Source organism: Crassostrea angulata, chromosome 10, assembly GCF_025612915.1.
Source record: "Crassostrea angulata isolate pt1a10 chromosome 10, ASM2561291v2, whole genome shotgun sequence".
Classification (NCBI taxonomy): domain Eukaryota; kingdom Metazoa; phylum Mollusca; class Bivalvia; order Ostreida; family Ostreidae; genus Magallana; species Magallana angulata.
The window spans coordinates 1428644-1451254 of NC_069120.1; the positions used below are offsets into that span (position 1 = coordinate 1428644).

Here is a 22611-nt window from a genome sequence, read left to right on the forward strand (position 1 = left end):
TCATTAACAGAATAAGTGCAGGACCCCAGTTCTTCAAAGAATCAAACATAAGTAAATAATAGAAAACACTTTGTAGCATTATCTGATCATTTCTGCTATTTCAAGTGGAGTCGGGACACTATTGACTTAGTCTTTTCAATGTAAATATGTCGCCGATATGCCAAAGACAGAAGCAAGTTTCTTGTCATTTCTTACAGTTTGAAATCGATTACGGCGCACTAGGGGATTACTGGAATCTTTATGGTGACCCTTGCTATCAATAAACCTCGACCCCGTGTTGTCTTTAAGATGTTTTTCCTCCCGTCCGACTCCACAATGTGACAATGGCGACACCTCCCGTGATCAGGGTTTATAAATGGAGAATTTTACGGTTATAAAATGCAATTCTCCCGTCAGAGCGATTCTAAATCTACCGCACACTTCAACTATTCAAGATTTAGAATGGAACATATATTTAAAATGTTCAGCTGATTAAAAAGGTCAACAAAAATGCACTAACTGGCGCTTTAGAGTATATAATTAAATTCGTCATTTCTTCCCCAAATTCGTTTTTATCCGGTAAGACATATTTTAAATAGCTAAGTAATTTCTTTCACGCTTCAGTAATTACATAACGTGTTTATTTCGTTTATTTCGATGGGTAATAAAAATTTCGTTATCTGATAGCAGGTATATCAACTCTTGGCCGGGCGCTATCTTTTTATATCAAAACTTTTAAATGATTTAAAGAGTTCAAATCTAAATAATCAAAGTGATGACTCATGGTGATCCATCTCTATACTCATTAACAAAGTGACGTCACAATTAGACTCATTAGCTTGCTGCAGGTGTATGTTTCATTGTACGAAAAGATAAATATGTACTAACATTCTGTGTGCTTTTTTCTGAAATGAGTCAACAGTGACCAAGCCCTGACTTATCTGATCAGGGTGCATGTGTTTAGTGAGGAAATATACGAAGAATGTGAAGTTTGGGGGGAATTTCTCAACGACTCAGGCACAACATACTCCAAAGAACTTGTCTGTGATCAGTTCCCTTAGCTTTTTGGTATTCCACTAAGTACAAAAGACAAATGAAGAGACCTGTTCATAGCGGAGGTATCTGAAGATTTCACATTAAAAAAAAATAACATCGTCGCCTGCTGTTAAAAAAAGTTCAGGGAACAATTACAGATATTTCATTTCAAAATTAAATTTTTAACATTAAACTGAAGTAAACTTATCAAAGTATAAGAAAGGCGTAAACTCGGCGGTTATTGGGGACTTGGAGGGTGCGATAGCTGTCAAGGGCCGCGCAGACGTGTTGTTCTTTATTGTGATTTGGTCCTTAAGAGGACTGTTCTCGCCGCTGAAGATTCTGTATCTGTCAAACATTGTCTCCCCCGATCAGATGAGGGGATTATTAGCGCTGATTGATAGATATAATGGCCCTACGTGGCGTCAACCGTCGACTCCTTGCTGGGCCGCCGAACACTCCACCGAATAAAGACCAGCTCCCCCGTCATTGTCTGGACACTTAGGGACTGCTTTATAATCGGGATACACAGAATTCATGGAAATGAATGGAAATCTGTACAGCGATTTCTCAGATTATCAGAAGTGGTTTTGACTCGATAATAAAGAGAAAATTAATGAATATTTTGTTATTGTATCTAATGTTTTGTGGAATTCCATAAAGCTGTCAAGAGAACTTGTTAGTGAAAATGAAAACATGACTGCCATTAGATAAAAACAATGCCTAGATAAAAATTCCAACAAAAGTTATTACAGAGACGGCAAATAAAAAAGAAAGAAAGAAAAGTAATGTTTTATTATGATTTCCTAAAAAAAAACAAAACCTATAACAGAGACGAAAAACCCCAGATAACGACAGAACGTAAAATACGGTCCACTCTTCAAATGGGATTTTTTTCAGTGTTTCAGTTCTTTGCTGGTGTGTAGGATTAAGATGGAGATCACAGGGCTATTTCACTCTACAATGTTATTACAATTATATACAATATATATATAAAGATCGTTCACCTTGCACTTCTTGGTTCAGGGGGCTTCGTGGCATTCTTTCTTGCATTTAGCACCAAGACACGATTCGTAATTTTTATTTCCGAGGAAGCAGGGCCCGGTCACCGGGTACCCGCCGGATGAACCCCACCCCAGGGTTCTCATCCGGTCCACGGAACCCCGCGATAATCTCGTTGTAATGGCCCCCTCTCACGTCATCCTGAGAATTCTACCCATGCGAACATGACCAGCGACAATTCTCCATAGCCCAGACAGCCGGGGGGAGGCGCGCACGGAATCCCCCGAAATCCACACATAAATTATGCAACTCTAATGAACATGTACGCTTTTTGATTTACAAACATTTGGCGCCAAAAGAAATCGATGTATGTTTTATTTATGGAAAAACTGAACTAGACTTCCACATTTTCAAAGGGGAGTAAAAGTCTTTTATCTTTTCCAGTAAGAAACGGGATTAAGTGTGTGTTGTTGAGGGGCTCGTAAAAGTAAATAATTGATGAAGGGTAAATGAGTGTATATTAGTAGTTGAATTCCGTACAAGTAGTTAAACAACTAGTGAACACATAGAAAATAGCAAGTCATTTTGGAATTTATAAACGGAAACCTTGAGATACTCTGGAGGGACAATCCAATTACGTCATCGTATCGAGTCCTAATTCCAGTCCCAGAATCGGCTTTGGAGGTCGACATAAGTTTTTTTGATTAAAATTTGTTATTTCATTATCTGTTATAGCTATATATTATTTTGAGTTGATTTTTTCTTTACCTTTGAAATGACATTATTTACCCCCCACCCCCCCCCCCCCCCCCCCGTCAGGAGTGACAAGGTCAGAGGAATGACGAAAAAATTGGTCAAGGTCATTTAGGTGTGTGGTTTTTTTTGGCGCTATTCTGACTGAATGGTTAAGAGTAACCACTTCCCATAGCGGGCAGTACTCTTGGACTGCATTTCATCCAATATTTATATTTTTATCTTTAATACGTTTATTTAAAATGTTTTCAAAAAACAATTTTGTAACATATAAATGCATAAATAAGGAATATTCCCGTTATTTATACTGGTTCTTAGTGGTAGTAAAAATGTTCTTTATTCATCTTTAACTGACCTTGAACTTATCCCATGCCACACCTATGTTTGAAAATTCATAATCCATCAATATTTATTAAATTTTTCAAATTGAATTCGATTATGTCCGAAAAGTACTATACACAATCTGTAGAAAAGATCGATTAAAATGAAAATCTAAATAAAATGTATAGAAAGATAAAAGAAAAATGCAATTATGATGATCGTTTTGAGATGTCAGTTTAGATAAAAGGAGATTCATATTCATATGAAATAACTGTGTTGAAATTTTGAATTATACAATATCTAACCTGCTTTAGTTACATTTTAAATTGTCCTTTACGATATATTTATATATATTTCATTGTATCAAATAAAATATGCAAAATGACTCTTTTAAAGTACTAATGTATATTTTTTTTGATAAAATAAAATATCGGAAAGAACAATAGTAAGAAATTGTGAATGCCCGAGTTCAAACTCACGACTTTCATAAACATGTAGCTAGGGTTTACTTTCCGTCAATCATAATTAGAAGTCTTACCCACACACACCCCTCCTTTTTTTTAAATTACTGATTTTTTTCTCCTTTTTATTAACGGCGTTTTATTTAATTTTTATTCAATTTCTTTTTTAAGGGTTTCATTTTTTTTTAAATTTCTTTCTTAATAAAATAAAGCTGATGTCGTAATACCATCAACACTAGTGATCAAACTACGGTACCTCTTAAAGCCACTACTCGTTAAAACCAAATATAAATACATGTGCAAACACATAGTTTACATGTAATGTAATTATGGTTCACTTGGGGAAAAACAAAACCAAAAAATTCCTGCTGATTGAACTTTTCGTCTTTACCGAGCACAGCATTAATAAGATTTTATTGGTATGATCGATAAACAAGAGTGCTTAGTCTCCTCGCAGACGTCTGCCTCGGTCTGGGGCGTGATTTAACGAATCCTCGACGATAACTCACGACCGGTCCACCATATCGTCTGCTTTATCTCGCTACCCAATCAGTGACGACGCCATTTTATGAAGATGATCAACATTTATTGCCGTTCGGCCGTAAAAGACCCAATAGTCCATATTCATATTTTTCCTAAATAAAAGCATAAATGCGCCTTATCTGACTCCATCGAAATGTAAAAGTCTTTAAAATGTCAAGTAATTAAATTATGGTGTACACCATTTGAAAGAGAAATCTACAGACAGCTCTTGACTATCACTGAGAAGATAGAGATGGAATCTAAAAAGATGGAATAACAATGCTGCAAACGGGGGTTTGTGATTCAAATGATAAAGAATGAAATGGGCTTAAGTGAACGTGGAAATGATGATTACAATTAAAACCGTCTGGAAAAAGTGATGAGATAAGAAATAAAAGAAAACGGAATAAAAATGATGTACTTTACATATTGGTGAATTAAATGTAAATGCATCCTTTTAAATGATTTATTTACCGGGATAACTTTGAAATTCTCAGCCCCCTCTCATTAGTAAGTAGTCATAACTTGTGCATATGACGTATCACTGATAAACTTACACATTAGGTAATTCACGCGACTCGTTTGCTCCCTAAACCAGCCCCCCCCCCCCCCCCATTCGCACATGACGTACATGTACATGTATTATCTCATTAGCAGCTAGTCCACTACATGCCACATCATGGCGCCGGCTGACCAGACTCTTATTTCCATTTACAAAGATAATCTACATGTATTTATGTTCTTCTAATCAATAATTATTCTACATTGTTTATATGCATTTCGCAAAACGCAGGGGTTTAGTTTACTTGTGTACTTGACTTAAATATATTTTCGACAGGCAAATTAATAAGGGTATATTTTTTGAAGTGAAAAGAATTTGCAATTCAACACCAATACGTTTTTTGTTTTGTTTGTTTGTTTATTTTTGTGGGTTTTTATTTTTTAATTATGTGTGTATAACAAGGGGAACAATTACCATACTTTTTGGTAAAAATGTTCTAGTATTTTTCTTTTAAAATTACGGTTTTCTCTTACGTTCTCTTCATTGAAGTTCGGTAAATGAACAGCAAACATTTTTGAATCATATCATTTTTTTTTAGACAAGCACAAAACAAATGTGTTTCTTTTCAGGAAAAAAGGTCTCATAAGTGAAATAAGTTTGTCATCCACAGCCATAGCGTTTTTCTTATATCATAACATGTATTATAGGATTATAATATCATTTTTAGTAAAAATATTTCCGTAAAACATACGTGCCTTTGGTAATCAATTCCACGGGTAAAATAAATTTGTTATTTAACACTGTAACGTTTTTCTATAATTATCAGATTACATTTTTACGTCATTCTCAATTATTTTGCATGCGATATTTTCAAGCTTCCCTTTTCATTTAGTTGATTAAATTCCGGCATTTTATCGTGGAAAACGTAATTAAAAACAAACAACATATCATTATTTCCTCCTGTAATTTACATAAAAAAAAAAAAAACCCAAAAAACTATTTGATTGCGGTATTGAAATAAACGAAGATAATTATGCTAAGGGAAATAACTCCTACAGTCTTTCTATATATATTTGCAACTTGCAAGAGTTAAATTTGCTTGCAAAAATATTCTTACATGCAAGAACATTACTTCAAATACGATTTGGCTGTTTCTTTTAGCTAAGTGAACGCTAATCACACGCACAGATTTTGATGGGGTCAAAAGGGGAATGTTCTCGAAAATTTAACATTACTAAATTACCAATTCAAAGTCTAAAATCAAACACTTCTTTTCCCTCTTTTCTGCGACGCTCAATGGACTTACAACAAATGGTCTGAAAGGAACTTGTATAATGCAACCCGATTTTACTAAGTATCCAATGCTTTCTGTTACAAAAGAAAAGTTCTATAAAGCTGACTTATCATTTTTTCAAATAAATCCTCGGTGGGTTAACTTCAAAGGGAATGTCATAGCCAGTGTACCACTGTACCAAAGAAAACTCTGAATTGCTTGAAAAAGTACAAATAGAAGCAGCCAGAATAATAACAGGATTGAGAGTTAACTCTTCTAAAAGTATCTTATATAGCGAACTTGGCTGGGAGACCCTACAACCTCGAAGGGATAACCATAAGCTTATTCTTTTCTACAAAATAATTCATGGTTTAGCACCGCAGTACTTGTTAGACTTAATTCAGCCATTCTTTCCAACTGAACATGCATATTATTTAGGTCTAATGGCAATTTTTACTCTCTGCCACTATTTGATGTCGGACTATTTCTTATTACAATAGCTTTATTCCGTCTACAATTAAATTATGGAATAATCTTGATGCAGAAATAAAACATTCATCATCTTTGTCTATTTTCAAGTCAAAAATCAAAAACCGAAATATACCCAAAACTTGTAAACACTACAGTTTTGGCAATAGGAAAGAAAATATTATCTTATGTCAATTACGGAATAAAGCTAGCAATTTAAATGCTCATTTATTTAAGGATTTTTTACGATGATAGTCGATGTACAAACTGTGGGTCTGAATCTGAAGGTAATATACATTTTTTTCTTGAGTGTCCAAGATACACTCAACAAAGAGTTAAACTTTTTAATGACATAAAATTTAGTGTATCTTTTCATATTAACTATATCCTTTATGGTAGTTCTGACTTTTCATACAACTTTGTAAAATCGTTTCTTATGTTCACAGTAATGAGTTATATTATAGCTTCTAAGCGTTTTTGACTTTTTTTTTACTTATTAGTTCTTTTTTTTCTTTCAAATGGGCTGGATCATGAGAACTTTATACTATGTCTGTCTGTCGGTATGTATGAATGAGGTGATGGGTTTATAAATGTAGGAATATATGCTAAACAACAAATTAAATTTATAATCATATGACAAAAGTCAAGCTTATTATTTATTATCCAATTATCCTTTGTCTTGTATACAAAAAATATCAATAATATATCACTCTGTAAACTGGTAAATTATACTATATTCTATGATTATTCTATAACACCACTTCTTGACTTTGTATTTTGGAGAGGGTTTATATAGGCTTTGCCTGTTACCTAATCCATTTGATTACTCAATAAAATATGTTTAAATCAAAATGCACATTAAAGATAATGCTATAGATAAAGGTTAATACTATAGTCATTTCTAATCAATCTCTGCTTTCACTTTCACATAATATATTCTAACTATATTGAGAATGTATTAAATATACATACTATTACTTATTAGGTGAGTTACTGACTCACTACGGAAATATATTGGGTTGATCAATCTCATAGATGGCGAGGCGAAGCCGAGCCGTCTATGAGATTGATCAACCCAATATTATTACTTATTAGGTTAGTTACTGACTCACTACGGAAATATATTGGGTTGATCAATCTCATAGATGGCGAGGCGAAGCCGAGCCGTCTATGAGATTGATCAACCCAATATATTTCCGTAGCGAGTCAGTAACTAACCTAATAAGTGTTTTGTTTTCCCGAGTACTATCAAGCGACATATTCATTCACAAATAGCGGTGATCTACGCAAAGCCATGTATACAAGATGCCTTATATGTCGTCCAATTAAACTCATTTAAACTCTTCAAAATTATCAATACCACCTTTCAAATGCGCTTTAAAAATCTTCGCTTCACCCATATTACTTACAATGTTTTGTTGCTATTCAATTTTAAACCTCTGCAGGGATTTGAGCAAATTTAGGCCTAGACGCTGCCATTTTGTTCTGCTCCAGACACAACAATGTGACGTCAATATTCAAAGGGCAACTACTCTAATTTAAAAATAATTTCAAAGGGCCACTACTCTAAATATTTTAATGACTTACTGAACACGATTTCTGTGTTAAATAATATGAAATATCGAGATGAGTAGGTGCGGCGGCGGCCAATGACGGCCATATTGCCTAATATTAATCCTCAAAGAACCTACATAGAGATATATGAGGCAATCACGTGCCATGTTTAATCCAATGAAAATGTGACATTTCAGTCCGAGGGAAAACAAATTTCCGTAGTTAGTCAGTAACTAACCTAATAAGTGTTTTGTTTTCCCGAGGACTATCAAGCGACATATTAATCACAAATGATCTACGTAAAACCATGTACAAAATGCCTAATATCTCGTCCAATTTAACTCATTTAAACTCTTCAAAATGTTCAATCTCACCTTTCAAATACTCTTTCAAAATCTTTGCTTCACCCATGTTTACTTACAATGTTTTGTTGCTATTCATTTTTAAATGTTTTCTCCCTTTCCTCTGCAGAGATTTGAGCAAATTTCGACGCTGCCATTTTGTTCTGCTCCAGACAAAACAATGTGACGTCAATATTCTAAGGGCAACTTCTCTTATTTTAAAGAATTTCAAAGGGAAACTACTCCAAATACTTTAAGAACTTACGGCATGCGGTTTATGTATAAAATACTATGAAATGTCGAAATGAGTAAGCGAAGCGTCGACTAATGACGGCCATATTGCCTAATATTATTTCTCACAGAACAAATATAGAGATATATGAGGCAATCACGTGCTATGTTTAAACCAATGAAAATGTGACATTTCAGTCCGAAGGAAAACAAATGTATATGTTGACCATTTAACTTTTAAAAATTGAATATATTATATCGTTATCAAACCCGTAGTGTCTTTTATATAATTCAAAACACATTTTTGGAATATAAATTTACCTTTTAAAACACCAAGCAAGGAAAAATAGATCAAGTTACAAACTAAATACAGCTTTTTCACATTGTACACCAAAATTAAAATGCTCTCGTGTCATTACATTGATAGGGAAGTTTGATATTCTATATGTTTTTCATGTCATATGTAAGAAACTCTTTCATAGGTGCATTTCAGCATTGAATTCTAACGGTAGTGGGTGAATAATTTAGTGTCAGCTATGTGGAAATCCTCCTATCACTGCTCAAACACACAACCCACGTGATCTATATTTTAGTAGATCAAGATCAGGAAGAAGTGCCGCCATGTTGAATAAAGGTTAGTTGTTATTTTTTCACACATATAATAGTGTATAGATCTTCTTTCATTTACTGTCGTTTTAAGAAATTTTGACTGAACAAAAGAATTGTAGTTAACTAAACTAACGAGATATTTTCAAATTTTGCATATGTAACAAAACCTTTCTGAATTAAAATAAAGCATAACAAATACATAATTTTACAAACGTAGAGAAGTCATTCCTCAGTAACAATTTTTTTTCGACTAGCAGCCCCTACGGAAGATATACATCTTTGCCGTGCGCTTTGCTTTAAGTAGATCACTTTTCTTTTTACAAAGTCTTTCAATACAATAAACATTACTATAATAACTTATAACACCTGCAACCATGATAATTACTAGTAAACAACATTCCTAAATATATGAATTAGTTCACAAACTTTAACTTTGTAAACATTGTCTACGAGGGTCATTCAAAAAATACGAAGACAATGTGGCTGTCTATCATAGATTTCTCATGAAAGTCATACTTAACAGATTAATCTGTGCACCAACACTCATGTTATTGATATGCGAAGTTTAAGTCCATTTGATGAGACGGTATTTTTGTTACCCCTTTTTAAAAACAACATGTTTTGTCACCATGGCGCACGGTAACGTTCAAAACATGACGTCAAGATTAAACACGCACAGTTTATAGATATGCCCCGTCTTCATATCACGCTTAGTCTCTTGTGCCTTTCTCCTTACAATTTAAAATGGCACTGAATTCAGATGTTAAGTGGTTCGAACCACTTAACATCTGATTTGCACACATTTGTTCGAGAATCACAAGTTAGTTCTTCAAAGTTTTCATTTTCTAACCGTGTATCTCTTAGTTTGCAGTAGGGATAACCCTGAACGTCGGTTGATGTTACTTGTTTTTTGACCGAATATTTACAGATATTCTACTCTCTTTCAGACTGTTTTATATTCAAAATACAATTACCACCACCCCCACAAAATTTATTACAATTAAACACAAACTTGCAAATAATTGTTGACTTATTTTTTGCACCATTGAGCATTTTCACAGCTTGTATCGGCGTTTTCCTGAGTTAAAATCCATTTTGTTTGTTCTTCTCGTTGCGCCGTGACGTCCGGCGTCGTCGAAGTTTTTAGTCAATTCTAAAGAGGACCATCTGTCTTTAGTTACAAATGTCTGTTCGACAAAACAATACATCCCGTCATTATTTGGTACATAGAATACCAGGACTATACTTAATTTGAGGTTTCAATATTATTTGGTTTTTAGCCCAATTTAAAGAGATATTACTTTCAACATTATATGGTTTAATGTTGACATAACACAAATTTTGACCGTGCGCCGTGACCTCATTTTTGCAGGATTAGATTCTAAATAAGTCTTAGATATAAAGGAATTTATCAACTTTTTTTTCTTGCAAATTGTTTGAAACTTTTGCTAAATTATGTCTACCAAATTTAGTAATGATATGACGTTAAGTAACACAGCAATGACAAAAGTATTCGTATTTTTTGATTGACCCTCGTATTTATGATTATTTCACCTAATATCAGTTTTACTTTAAAATATGTGAATAAAAAAATCATTCAAGAAAAATTCAAATTTGCAAAACAACAAATCTTGTGAATCAAGAACAAGAGTTGTGTTGATAAAATTTAATTTTATCCATGTTTTTTTGGATTTATATGCAGTTCATTGTCACTTTATTAGATAAACACATGTTGGATATTCGTCAAAAAGAGAGTAAAAGTATATTAAACCAAGTACCAAAACCAGCAAGATATCAGTAAAATATGAAAATCTTTGAATTAAAGGAATTTTTTTCAGGTTTACTAGAGTAAATAAGTTGTCGAAGAATGCATTCCCTGCGTTGGGCCCAAGATGTGTTACGGTGTCGTCTCTGTGAGACCCCGGGCCCCCCCTATGTACTGTGACATTTGTCACATACATCTGTGTACAGCCTGTGTAGGGGAACATCTCTCAGATCAATCCAAAGAACACATAGTAGTGCCATTTGAAAAGCGGGGATCTACTACAAATTACCCTAAGTGTCCGAAACATTCCATAAAACAATGTGAACTTCACTGTGAACAATGTGACATACCAATTTGTGTGAGGTGTGCTTCTTCAGCAGAACACCACGGTCATAAATTTATTGAAATAAGGAAAATCCTTGACAGCACAAAAGAAGTCATCCAGAGAGATCTACAAGAGCTAGAAAATTCAATCTATCCTATTTATCTAGAGATTGCCTCTAACATCCCAGTTCAGAAAGCTGATCTAAGTAAAAACTCGCAAAAATTGGCCGCTGCTATCGACAAACATGGTGAAGACTTGCACAGGGAAATAGACAACATGATAAAACAACTAAAATCTGAACTTGATGAAATTTACAGGAAGATGAAATCACAAACACCATTTCTCAAATCAAACGGAGCATTGCTAATCTGAGGAAACTACTGTACTCCAGTGATGTCACCCTTGTTTCTGCCTACAAATCAAGAAATTTTAGATTCAGAAGATTTCCTTCTAAACTTACAATCTCTTTACCAAGTTTTACCCCTCAGAAGATCAACAAGGAACAGCTTTATCAGCAGTTTGGTTCTCTTTTAGCGACACATATCGAAACCAAAGAACATGGCAACACAAAGGATTCTTCAGGTGCTAAGTACATGCACTCTCCCCCGGACAGACCGCTCAATGATGTACCACGCATCATTACAGAGATAAACACTGAGTATGGAGACTCTAATAAGTTATGCAGTGTCTCTTGTGTGTATGATGAAGAACTGTGGACACGTGGTTGGGACAACATCATGAGACTCTACAATCTGCGAGGAAGACTAGTGAATTCAATCCGAACAAAATCAGGAAACCAGCCTCGGGACATTGCAGTGACAAGGAGTGGGGATCTAGTTTATTCTGATTACAATGATAGCACTGTGAACATTGTGAAGAATACACATTTGCAAAAAGTGATTAGAATATGGGGATGGAAACCTTGGGGTGTCTGTAGTACCTCTTCTTGTGACCTCCTGGTTGTCCTGGACAGTGATGACGATAATCAAGCAAAGGTTGTACGCTACTCTGGTTCCACAGAGAAACAAAGTATTCAGTTTCACCATAAAGGAAAAGCTCTGTTTTCATCTGGTGGCACTAAGTACATCAATGAGAACAGGAACCTAGACATCTGCGTGTCAGATCGTAAAGCCCGCGCAGTAGTGGTGGTCAATCAGTCCGGGAAACTCCGGTTTACCTACACTGGTCCTCTGTCCAAAAGATCATTTAATCTAGTCGGCATCACTACAGACAGCCAGAGTCGGATCCTGACAGCAGACTATGCCAATCGCCGTATTCATATCATAGATAAGGACGGACAGTTCCTCTGCTACGTTCACAACTGTAATCTTCGGACTCCATGGGGTCTATGCGTGGACACCAGAGATAACCTTTTGGTGGCTGACTATAGCACATGTAAAGTGAAGAAAATCCAGTATTACATGTGAACGAACTATGTGCTTTACCTTTGAAGGTGGCTCTATACACCACTTTTTGATAACGCAGTTCGCAAAAAAGTAAATCGTAAAGCAGTTAATCCCGGTACTGGCTGATTTCAACTGAAGCGAATTGTATGGGGCCCGCTCTTTTGAAAAAATTGTTAATAAATGAATAGATTTAATTTGATAATTGGGAAATTCATTATTTACATGTAAGGTGGTATGGGTCACCTTTATGTTGTATCGTATTATTTATCGAAATAAACAATAATATTAAGTATAATTCTATAAATAGCGCAGTGGGCCCCAGAGGGTCCACTACGGACCTGTAAGTCATGAGTTCGAATCTGCTGGGGATTTAAAAATTGTTACCTTTCCAAAGTTTTTTTAAAACGTATTTTTTGGTAAAATATTGCGAAAGAAAATTCTAAACCGGTGAAAGTATTTCAATTACTTGTATAATGTACTTTAATCCACACTAATGTCGACAGATGTTCCATACCACCTTAAGGGGATGGGAGGGTGGCAATGAATTTTTCTCAGGTTGGGATACATGAAATCCTACAAGTTAATTTTCCCCTTTATTTATTTGACTTAGTTTTGCATTAAGCAAATATTTTCCTCGTTTCAAAAGAAATGGGCGTGTCTTATGTAACAATTGACGTTCGATACAAAGTTTAGAACATTCCATTTGAACGAAAACTTTTACCACTTCAATGTGCTTCATTACCGTCTTCCTTGGAAGACGGTATAAAGAGTTGAAATAATTTACAGTCTCCGGGTTGTGCACGTCCTTTCCTTTGTGATTGGTAGAAAATACATGATGTGAAAATTTACATTTATTTCATCGGTTAAAATACTGTTCGGCGCAAGGGAGATAATTTTCTGATGATCTTTTTCATGTACGACTTAAAAAATTTCGTAGTTTTCAAATCTTTCAAAAAAAAGTGAGAAAACGAAAAAACCAAAACAAAATTGCTATGAATTAAATTCAGCCTTTGGTTTTCAGGTCCAACTAGTTGAAAGTAACATTCTATAATTATATCTATTGAAATTATTTGTTTTTCTTTTAGCATTGTTTATTCAAATATTTATACAAAATGAAAAAAAAAATTGATACGGTATGCCTAATATCGGTAAAGATATTTGCACCTTAGATAGATAATTGCAGTGGGAAAACTTTGATTTTATAAAAATAATACGAGTCTACGACCCTACCTAAGATCTCTTTTACCCTGTAGTCGATCTCAACTTACAAGCTCGGGTACGCAGTTCTCAATTTTAGACACGAAGGCTTCAACGACACATGATATAAAATGTTCCACTCGCCATGCTATGTAGAGGATTGTGACATTTATATAAAAAGAATTAAACTGTCTTTGATAACTAATTGCTGTTTAGGGTTTGTTCTAAAGACGGTAAGCTTTTTAAAAAAAGCTAAACTTGTTGTATCTTTCCAAACAATATTCAGGGAATTTACTTCAATCAGATATTGAAAAGTCCCCAAAGTGTTTGGGCCTTGGGACTTAGGAACGATAACACTTACCTGAGGAACTTTCATACCAAATACAATTTTAAATATTTTTTGTGTTTATTTGCAATGATTTTCATTTTTTTTATGTCACATTTATTAAAATACATTTTCTTATAACATCAAGCAGCTTTTTCAGATGATCTGTCAACAGAGTAAGAAGTTATAAACAATTATGTTTTGGGGAAATACTAAAAAATAAGTATTCCATTTAAAGGAATGATCAGCATGAAATATCATTGGTCAGGTCTGTTTTTATAATATACGCTACATGCAGTAAACTATATATAGCACTGTTTTATTCATTTCCGAAATGGCAAGGCATGAATGAGCTTTATTTTTAGTAGGCGAATTATACTTCCAACTAATATTCTTACGCATATGTGAAGAAAAGGGAGATTTGAATCATTATGTATGTAACTCTATAAATGTTTTATTTGCAGGGTAAACGGATAAGATTATCGTTTTCAGTAATCTACGTCTAATTAAAGATTTGAATAAGGTTTTCATTGCATAGTAAATAAGAGTGCAAGGCGCAATGCGTACGCAAATAGTTAAATTTGCCGGATGCCTCATATGGACACAACTGTGATCGGCCGAAGCCGATCAAAAAAAACGTGATTTGAATCATTATGTATGTAACGCTATAAATGTTTTATTTTCAGGGTAAACGGATAAGATTAACATTTTAGTAATCTAAGTCTAATTATAGATTTAATTAAAGTTGTCATTGCATGGTAAATAAAATAGTGTAAGGTGCAATGCGTGCGCAAATAGGTAAATTTGCCGGATGCCTCATATGGACACAACTGTAATCGGCCGAAGCCGATCACAAGAATGGCAATAATAAAATTTTTGAATATTATGAAGTGTTATATTTTATACAGTCAAGGGACATAATTATTCGCCACTTCAAAGTGGCCGCCGGCTTTCGAATTTGCGCACATTGATATTTAGGATGTATCAAAATTTATTAAATGCCTATCGTACCTCAATACTTTGTTAGATTGCCTTTTATCTTTAAAACTTCAATTAGCCTTCCAGGAATAGTAGCATACAGGTACGGGTTCCCAGTGTTCTTTTTATCTTTTACCAAATGTTCTCGATATAATATTAAGGTTAGGAGACCGGGCAGGCCATGATGTTGTTACTATATTTTTATTGGCAATGTATTCTTTAACTAAATTGGCTCTATGTACGGGAGCATTGTCGTCCATAAATACATATTGGTTATCACCGAAATGTCTGGCTAAAAGGGGCCAAAGGTTATTGTCTAATATTTCATTATATTTTCTGGTATTTATGTTACCTTCTACATCAGTTAAAGTCCCTATTCTCTTTATATAGATACACATCCCCAGATCATGATACTCAGATGACGTCGCGATGGCGGACACACAAATTGCGCATTGTATTTTTCGTCGTCTTTCTTTTATAAACTTTCTTTTTTCCAATTACTAACTAGCTTTCGTCACTAAACACCCATTTACTCCAGTCATGATCAACAGTTCAATTTCTCCTCTCCTTTCACCATTTACTCCGAGCCTTTTTGCTGACCTTGCGAATCGCGACTTTTTTCTTGGCAACACTCCGTTTGTATCCAAAGAATTTTTCTTTTTATGGTTCTGGTACGAAATCTATGACTGTTGCCCTCAGTCACAATACCAGTTATATCTTCGTAAGTTCTTCGTCTGTTTTCTTTAACTACGCGCGAAAGTTTGTTTTTATCTCTGTCCGTAAACACTCTCTTCCTTCCCTTTTTTTACATGTCCCAATTCTTCAAATTTTTCACAATACTACGAATTGTAGATCTAGGAATTCCTAATGTTCTTTCGAACATATCTCATGTTTCTAAAGTATGGGACATTTTACATTTGTTGGCTTCCTTGTGTATCTAATTATTACTTCTAACAGTTTGTTAACGGTAGAAAAGCGGTATTTAGCCGTAATATCAATTTAAATTATAGCCCCGATCGTTTAAAAACTCGTTAATTAGATAGCGTGTCACGTGGTACGGTGACGTCAAATGCGACCTTCTTCGAACAACTGACTCTAAACAAATTGTAGGATTAGCATTATCTTCTTTAAATCGTTTACATTTATTCACCATGTACGTTTTTGTTTTACATGCTGACTAAATTAAAAGAATCTTATTATTCAGTCGTGCATGTTTGAGCCACCAGTATGGATAAATAACGATGATATTATAGCCGAGGAAGCGACGATGAAGTCGGCAATAACGATCGACGTGTAAAAATTGTAAAGACAACTTAGTAAGGATTTTGGCTCAAATAAATCGGTGTTTATTAAATTAATGTCTACATCAGTCTTGCTTTTTGGCGTTCCTGACGACTCAGAGTGTTCATTATTGTAAAACTGTGGTGCACAAAAAGTTTGTTTCTTCGGCTGTAAATTGTCACAACTTTATAACTGATATTACTGAAAATCAAAGCCGATTAAACTCGCTGTTATTTGATGCACAATCATAAACTTAATTTGTGCTTCTCTTTTTAAAGTCAAGGTATAATATTGATACAGGGTTCTTAACTACAATAATGATGACATATAAGAGTTTAGACATATTTGCAATTCAAGCTGATTTGATAAATGCACTTTATATTTTTTAATACTGGATCCAGCATTGTCCCTTGAAGGTGTAACTTATTATAATACATGTATAAAAATATATTATATTGCGCTAAAATAAAATAAAAACATCCTGAAAAGTAAAGTTTGAAAGCAAAATGCATTAATTTTGCTTTAGAACCCATACAATTCATTTCAGTTAAAATGCGCTATGACAAAGAGGGACAAATGTCAGAAAATTAGATGTTAACATAAGATTTACAATATGACAACCTGTCAATTTACATTGACCCAGTAAATTCAAAATTTTCAGTATGAAAAAAAGGCAAAAAGTTAACACAGATTTTTTGGACTTCCTAATTACTTAACATGATATATTGATAATTCTATTGAGCACATTACACAAGTCATCTACTTCAACAAAATAATGCTGAGTAAAGGCCCTGTCACACCAAGCTGCGTCCCCACGGCGTGTTTACGGCGTTGTAAAATTCATGGAATCGCCGTAGGATCGCAAGGAAAATTCAGAAAAAATGCACAGTTTTATTTGAAAAGAACAAGGTACGTTATTGGCCAAAAAATGCCGTGTTTTAAAATCTAATGATACCTACCATTTTCAAAAGCCAAGAATAAACAAAACTCAATGGTATATGATTTATTCATATAACTGTAGTGTAAGTATGATACATTTTACGTTAAACACAGCGCCTTTTTAAAACGAAACGTGAACAAGAGACGTTATTAGCCGTATTTGGCCGCAAAATTTATCATATTTTCAACGTCTTAGTTTTGTTTCTTGATGTGGTGCATTGTACTAAGTTCGATACTGGCTAAATTCAACAGGCACCAAAATGACGTCATTTTTCATTATGACGTCACTAGTGTACGCTAAACATGGAATATCTCCAAAAATCGTTATGATATATAGTAATATGAATAATCTTTGCTGAAATTAAAACCTTTCACATGCATTAACCACTTTTATATTTAACATACTTATTTTCTGTATCATAACAAATTCATATACTGAAAATGGTGACGGTTAATAATTAATCCTAGTCCTTCACAAATTGTTTAGAAGTAACTATGTTTTAATTACAATGTACCTTTTCATAAAATCAAAACAATTTTTTAATCATTTGTTTACTACTTTTAAATTCTTGTTTGTTTCCCACACAATGGTACAAAATAAATTATATATATATATATATATATATATATATATATATATATATATATATATATATATATATATATATATATATATATATATATATATATATATATATATATATATATATATATATACGCCCGACTAAGTTTCGGTGCAAGTCCTCGGACTAGCCTAAGTTAGACCCAAAATTTTGGCCGCTCTATGAAATGAGCCCCAGATCTTTTTATCTCGTCAGATTGTCAGGGACGTCTTTGTGGTTGGTAAGGATGTTAAAATTGAAGTCATCACGTTTATCAAGTTTTTGTTGTTGTAACGTTGCCATTAATGTCCTTTTCAAGTAAAATATCTAAATATGAAACAGATGACTCAAACTCTGTGGTCTCAAATTCCCATAAAAGACGATTTGACTGTTTCTTAGATCTAATGCACTGATGAATATTAACAAATAACTAGTTTTTTTCACATATACATGTACTCTTTATGATGAATTATTACCCGGTAATAATAATGGTGTGTAGCACTGATAGGAGGAGGGTTTCATACACGTACATGTGTAAATTGTAAAAATCATGATTAATTAATTAATTGAGACAAACGTCCTAATAAGATTTCACCATGGGTGTTTTATGCCAAACATTATCTATAATTCTATAGTACATGTTTATGTTACACATATGTATATGAAATATTTGATTCACAACAACTCATTTTTTGCACTAAAATCATAATTCAACAACCAATGACTTTGGTGAAATGTTTACTTTTCACTGATACCAAAAACCGCGGACGTTTAGTACTAACAGGTATATAATTATATATACAACCTATTGTCCATATTACAATACTTCTAGATACTTTACAACACCTACACATCAACATTAAAACCATTCAGTGAAAATCGATATCCTGAGGGAATACCACTCATTGATTTAACTGGGATTTAAATCTCGGCGACCAATGAAAACTTAAGACGTAGCTGTTAAATTCGTCGTCTTTCGTAGGTTTGACAAAACAGAGGTAAACAATGACAAAACATCTACCTGTCTATACACAGACAGTAAACATCCCCGTAACAACATTGAACATGCAGACGGGGGATTGAAAGAGAAAACATGGCAATGTGGGGACGTGTGGTGTGTTTGTTGGTGCTATGGCAGGTGCTTGCTCTGAGCCGGGGGAATACCCGGGATCTACTGGACGACATGTTGACGGACGGGGAGGCCGGGAATGTGGAGGGGATGATAGATAAGGTGGGGGACATGCTGGGGGAACTCGTGGATTCCCTCGACTCCATCAACAGTCCGTGCTCATTCAAGTGTCCGAACGGTAAGAGAGAGAGAGAGAGAGAGAGAGAGAGAGAGAGAGAGAGAGAGAGAGAGAGAGAGAGAGAGAGAGAGAGAGAGAGAGAGAGAGAGAGAGAGAGAGAAAAGAATGATTAAGAGAAAATGTAATAGATCGAGAGAAAGAAAGAATGATAAACAGGTAGAAATAAACTGATGAAAAGTAGAGAGAGAGAGAGAGGGGGAGAGAGAGAGAGAGCGTAAGAGAGAATGAATGGAAGAAAGTGAACGCATGTACCTATATTTTATGTGTCAACTTTATTTTGTCAAGTTCAAGTGGTACTTTCGTTTATTGAAAGTGGTTGGGGGGGGGGGGGGGGCAGACTAATCCAAAAAAACTTGACAAGCGAAAAAACTCCCAAGAAATTCATTGTATTTCGCTAACCCCAAATCCCTGGGGGGGGGGGGGGGTACTCATAACTTCACTGTTAATTTTCATATTTTCACTTTAATTTTTTACTTGTTGCTATAAAAAAAATCCTTCCGCATGTACCTATATTTTGATGCTATGTGCCTGTAACGCACTGAGCTGATCGTTCTAGGATTTTATAACAAAGGGAAGATACTATCTGACTATGTCATATTAGACATATAATAGTCGAGAATGGAATGCAGTTTATTATATCACACAAAAGAAATGAATGACATGCACGGTCTACCGAACATGGCACAATCACTTTAAATTTGAGAGAGAGAATAAAAAGAGTGAAAGAGAGAGAACTCGCAATATATGTTATGCACTTACATGTTTATATTGTAGGCATAAAACCAAAGGCGCGTGAAAACCACATCAAGTCCAGCAACGGATGCGGAACGTTCGGGTTCGAGGTAATTTTTTTCAATGTGAAATAAAGCAAAAAAAAACATTATAATTTTAGTGATATAATAGTTCATATACTAGATCTAATGTAGATTGGTGATTTATCAACCACCGAGTAAAATAAATCATTTGGTTGTTACTTTTTAATTATATGATAGTTTATATACTAATGTAGATTGATGTTTAATTTTATTAACCACCGAGTAAAAAAAAATCATTTGGTTGTTACTATATGCATCGGGTGTACATATGCAATACTAAATGGAAATCCATTATCCCTCCACTTGTTTCTGATGTACTCAACGCACGATAAATGCATGGATCACACGCACTCTGGGGATAAACATCCCCTCCTCTTTAGCTGCTTTAAAACTAAAAACCTATTCAAATGAACATGCTATACATGTACTTCTTCTATGTGTTGAAATTGTCTACATATACATGTAGTACATTTACAATTACATGAATTGTTCTACATGTGGTTCAACATGTACTTGTTCTACATGTGGTACAACATGTATTTGTTCTACATGTGGTTCAACATGTACTTGTTCTACATGTGGTTCAGCATGTACTTGCTCTACAGGTGGTTCAACATGTACTTGTTCTACAGGTGTTTCAACATGTACTTGTTATACATGTGGTTCAGCATGTACTTGTTCTACAGGTGTTTCAACATGTACTTGTTATACATGTGGTACAGCATATACTTGTTCTACATGTGGTAGAGCATGTACTTGTTATACATGTGGTTCAGCATATACTTGTTCTACATGAGGTATAGCATGTATTTGTTCTACATGAGATAGAGCATGTATTTGTTCTACATGTATTTGTTCTACATGTACTTGTTCCGTAGATCGACACCTCCACTGTTCCACTGATGACAAAGTGCTGTGACCAGCATGACTTCTGTTACGACACGTGTAACTCCAACAAGGATAAATGTGACAGTGATTTTAAGGCTTGTCTTCTTAATATGTGTAAGAAAATGGAGAAATCGCTTGAGAAGGACGAGTTTGAAGGTACGTTATATATACGAAATAGAAAAATGTCTCTCTACCCTGAAAATATGCAGTGAGTTTATAAATTAGTAACATAATCTCATTATGTTGTGCATGTGTAAGTTCTTGTTCTTTATAATGTATACAAATGCTTGCCATTTCACGTTGTCGTAATACACCATGACGACAATTAACTGGATGCATTGATCCATAGGTATCCTATCTGAATAATGTAGTTTTAGACAGTGAACCTGTTATGGAGGGGATGGAGAATATAGTTACTAACAACATCTCCAACTGTCACGTGATCTATTGCAGGGTGTAAGGCGACGGCAGAACTGATGTTTACCGGAACTACCATGTTGGGTTGTACTTCCTTTAAGGACTCCCAGAAAAGGGCGTGCGACTGCGGGGAGATAGACATGGACTCGGACCCGGACGTACTGCGCGTCAGCTCGGGAAAATCCACACTCATCCACGGGAAGAAGTCGGTAAACGCAAAGCCTATTCCGGGGACTGAGAACGAAAATACGGAGAATTTTTCCAAGACTAAAGACGTACCTAAATCAGATACTGTCCTAAAGGCCACCAAGCTTAAGGCGAAAAACCGGCACCAACACGAGGACCTGTGAAAAACCGGCACCAACACGAGGACCTGTGACATCCGGTCGATACGGTACGTGTACAAATAATCAAGTACTTCAAAATGGGAATTCGTGTTACTGGTTTGGGCCGTCACATTGCCCAGTTCAGACAGATAATACATTTGATACTGCGAGATTTTAACGTTCTTCCGTCCATGCCAGGTGCGCAGGATTTTTGTGTAGATGTATTCACACAACTGTTATCTTCCTGTTTTACAGTATTGTAGAACAGAGCTCGGTACTTTTGTAGAAACTAAAATGTCTTTAAAGAGATATTGTTATGAACTTTTATATTCGTTGAATTTTATCCCTTTTTGAACGATTGTACATTATATTGATATCAGTGAAATACGCAATTATATATATAGTATTTGTTATACTAGATTGTATGCAAAGCATCTTTATATTTTGTTAATTTTTCATATTTGGTCATTTTCTGTATGTATTGATATGATAATAGATATATTATCCTCTATATTCATATGTACACTGGTTCGTGCACACTTTTGTAAATCAATTGTATATAATTTTTTATGTTCTGTGCATAACATACATGTACATCAGATAAATGATGTAACTGTTATATCCGTGTATATTATATAAATAGTGGATTTTACACAAACGCTTTATTATACCTATAAAAAAAATTATACAGTTTGTCATATAATTTCACGTTTCAAACATTCTTTATAAAAATACCAGTAGGTTTACCTCCCTTTCATGCAAAATGGAAATTATTTCTCTCCTATACGCAATTTACGTACACTGAAGCAAGTATATTCAGATCAATATGTTTATCGTGGCATTGTAAATCCAATATTCCCTCTCACTCTTCCTATAGTCTGTCCCAAGATATTTATGCAACACATTTGGACGATTTTCGATCAAAATACACATATCTTTAAAAAAAAGTGCAATTGGAATAGTTGAAAGGGATATTTTCCAAGATAAAT

General features: G+C 34.5%; 1 protein-coding gene and 1 pseudogene across 1 annotated transcript; both read left to right on the plus strand.

Moving 5' to 3' along the window:
- The first annotated feature begins 10893 nt into the window (after positions 1-10893).
- Positions 10894-14351, plus strand: LOC128164755 (uncharacterized; annotated as a pseudogene).
- Positions 14352-18847: 4496 nt separating this feature from the next.
- On the plus strand, positions 18848-22241 carry LOC128166698 (group XIIA secretory phospholipase A2-like). Its single transcript, XM_052832014.1, has 4 exons — positions 18848-19176; positions 19951-20018; positions 20870-21035; positions 21333-22241. Exons 1-4 carry the CDS (start codon positions 18963-18965, stop codon positions 21644-21646), a joined length of 762 nt encoding a protein of 253 aa, XP_052687974.1. The 5' UTR covers positions 18848-18962; the 3' UTR covers positions 21647-22241.
- Positions 22242-22611: the final 370 nt, after the last annotated feature.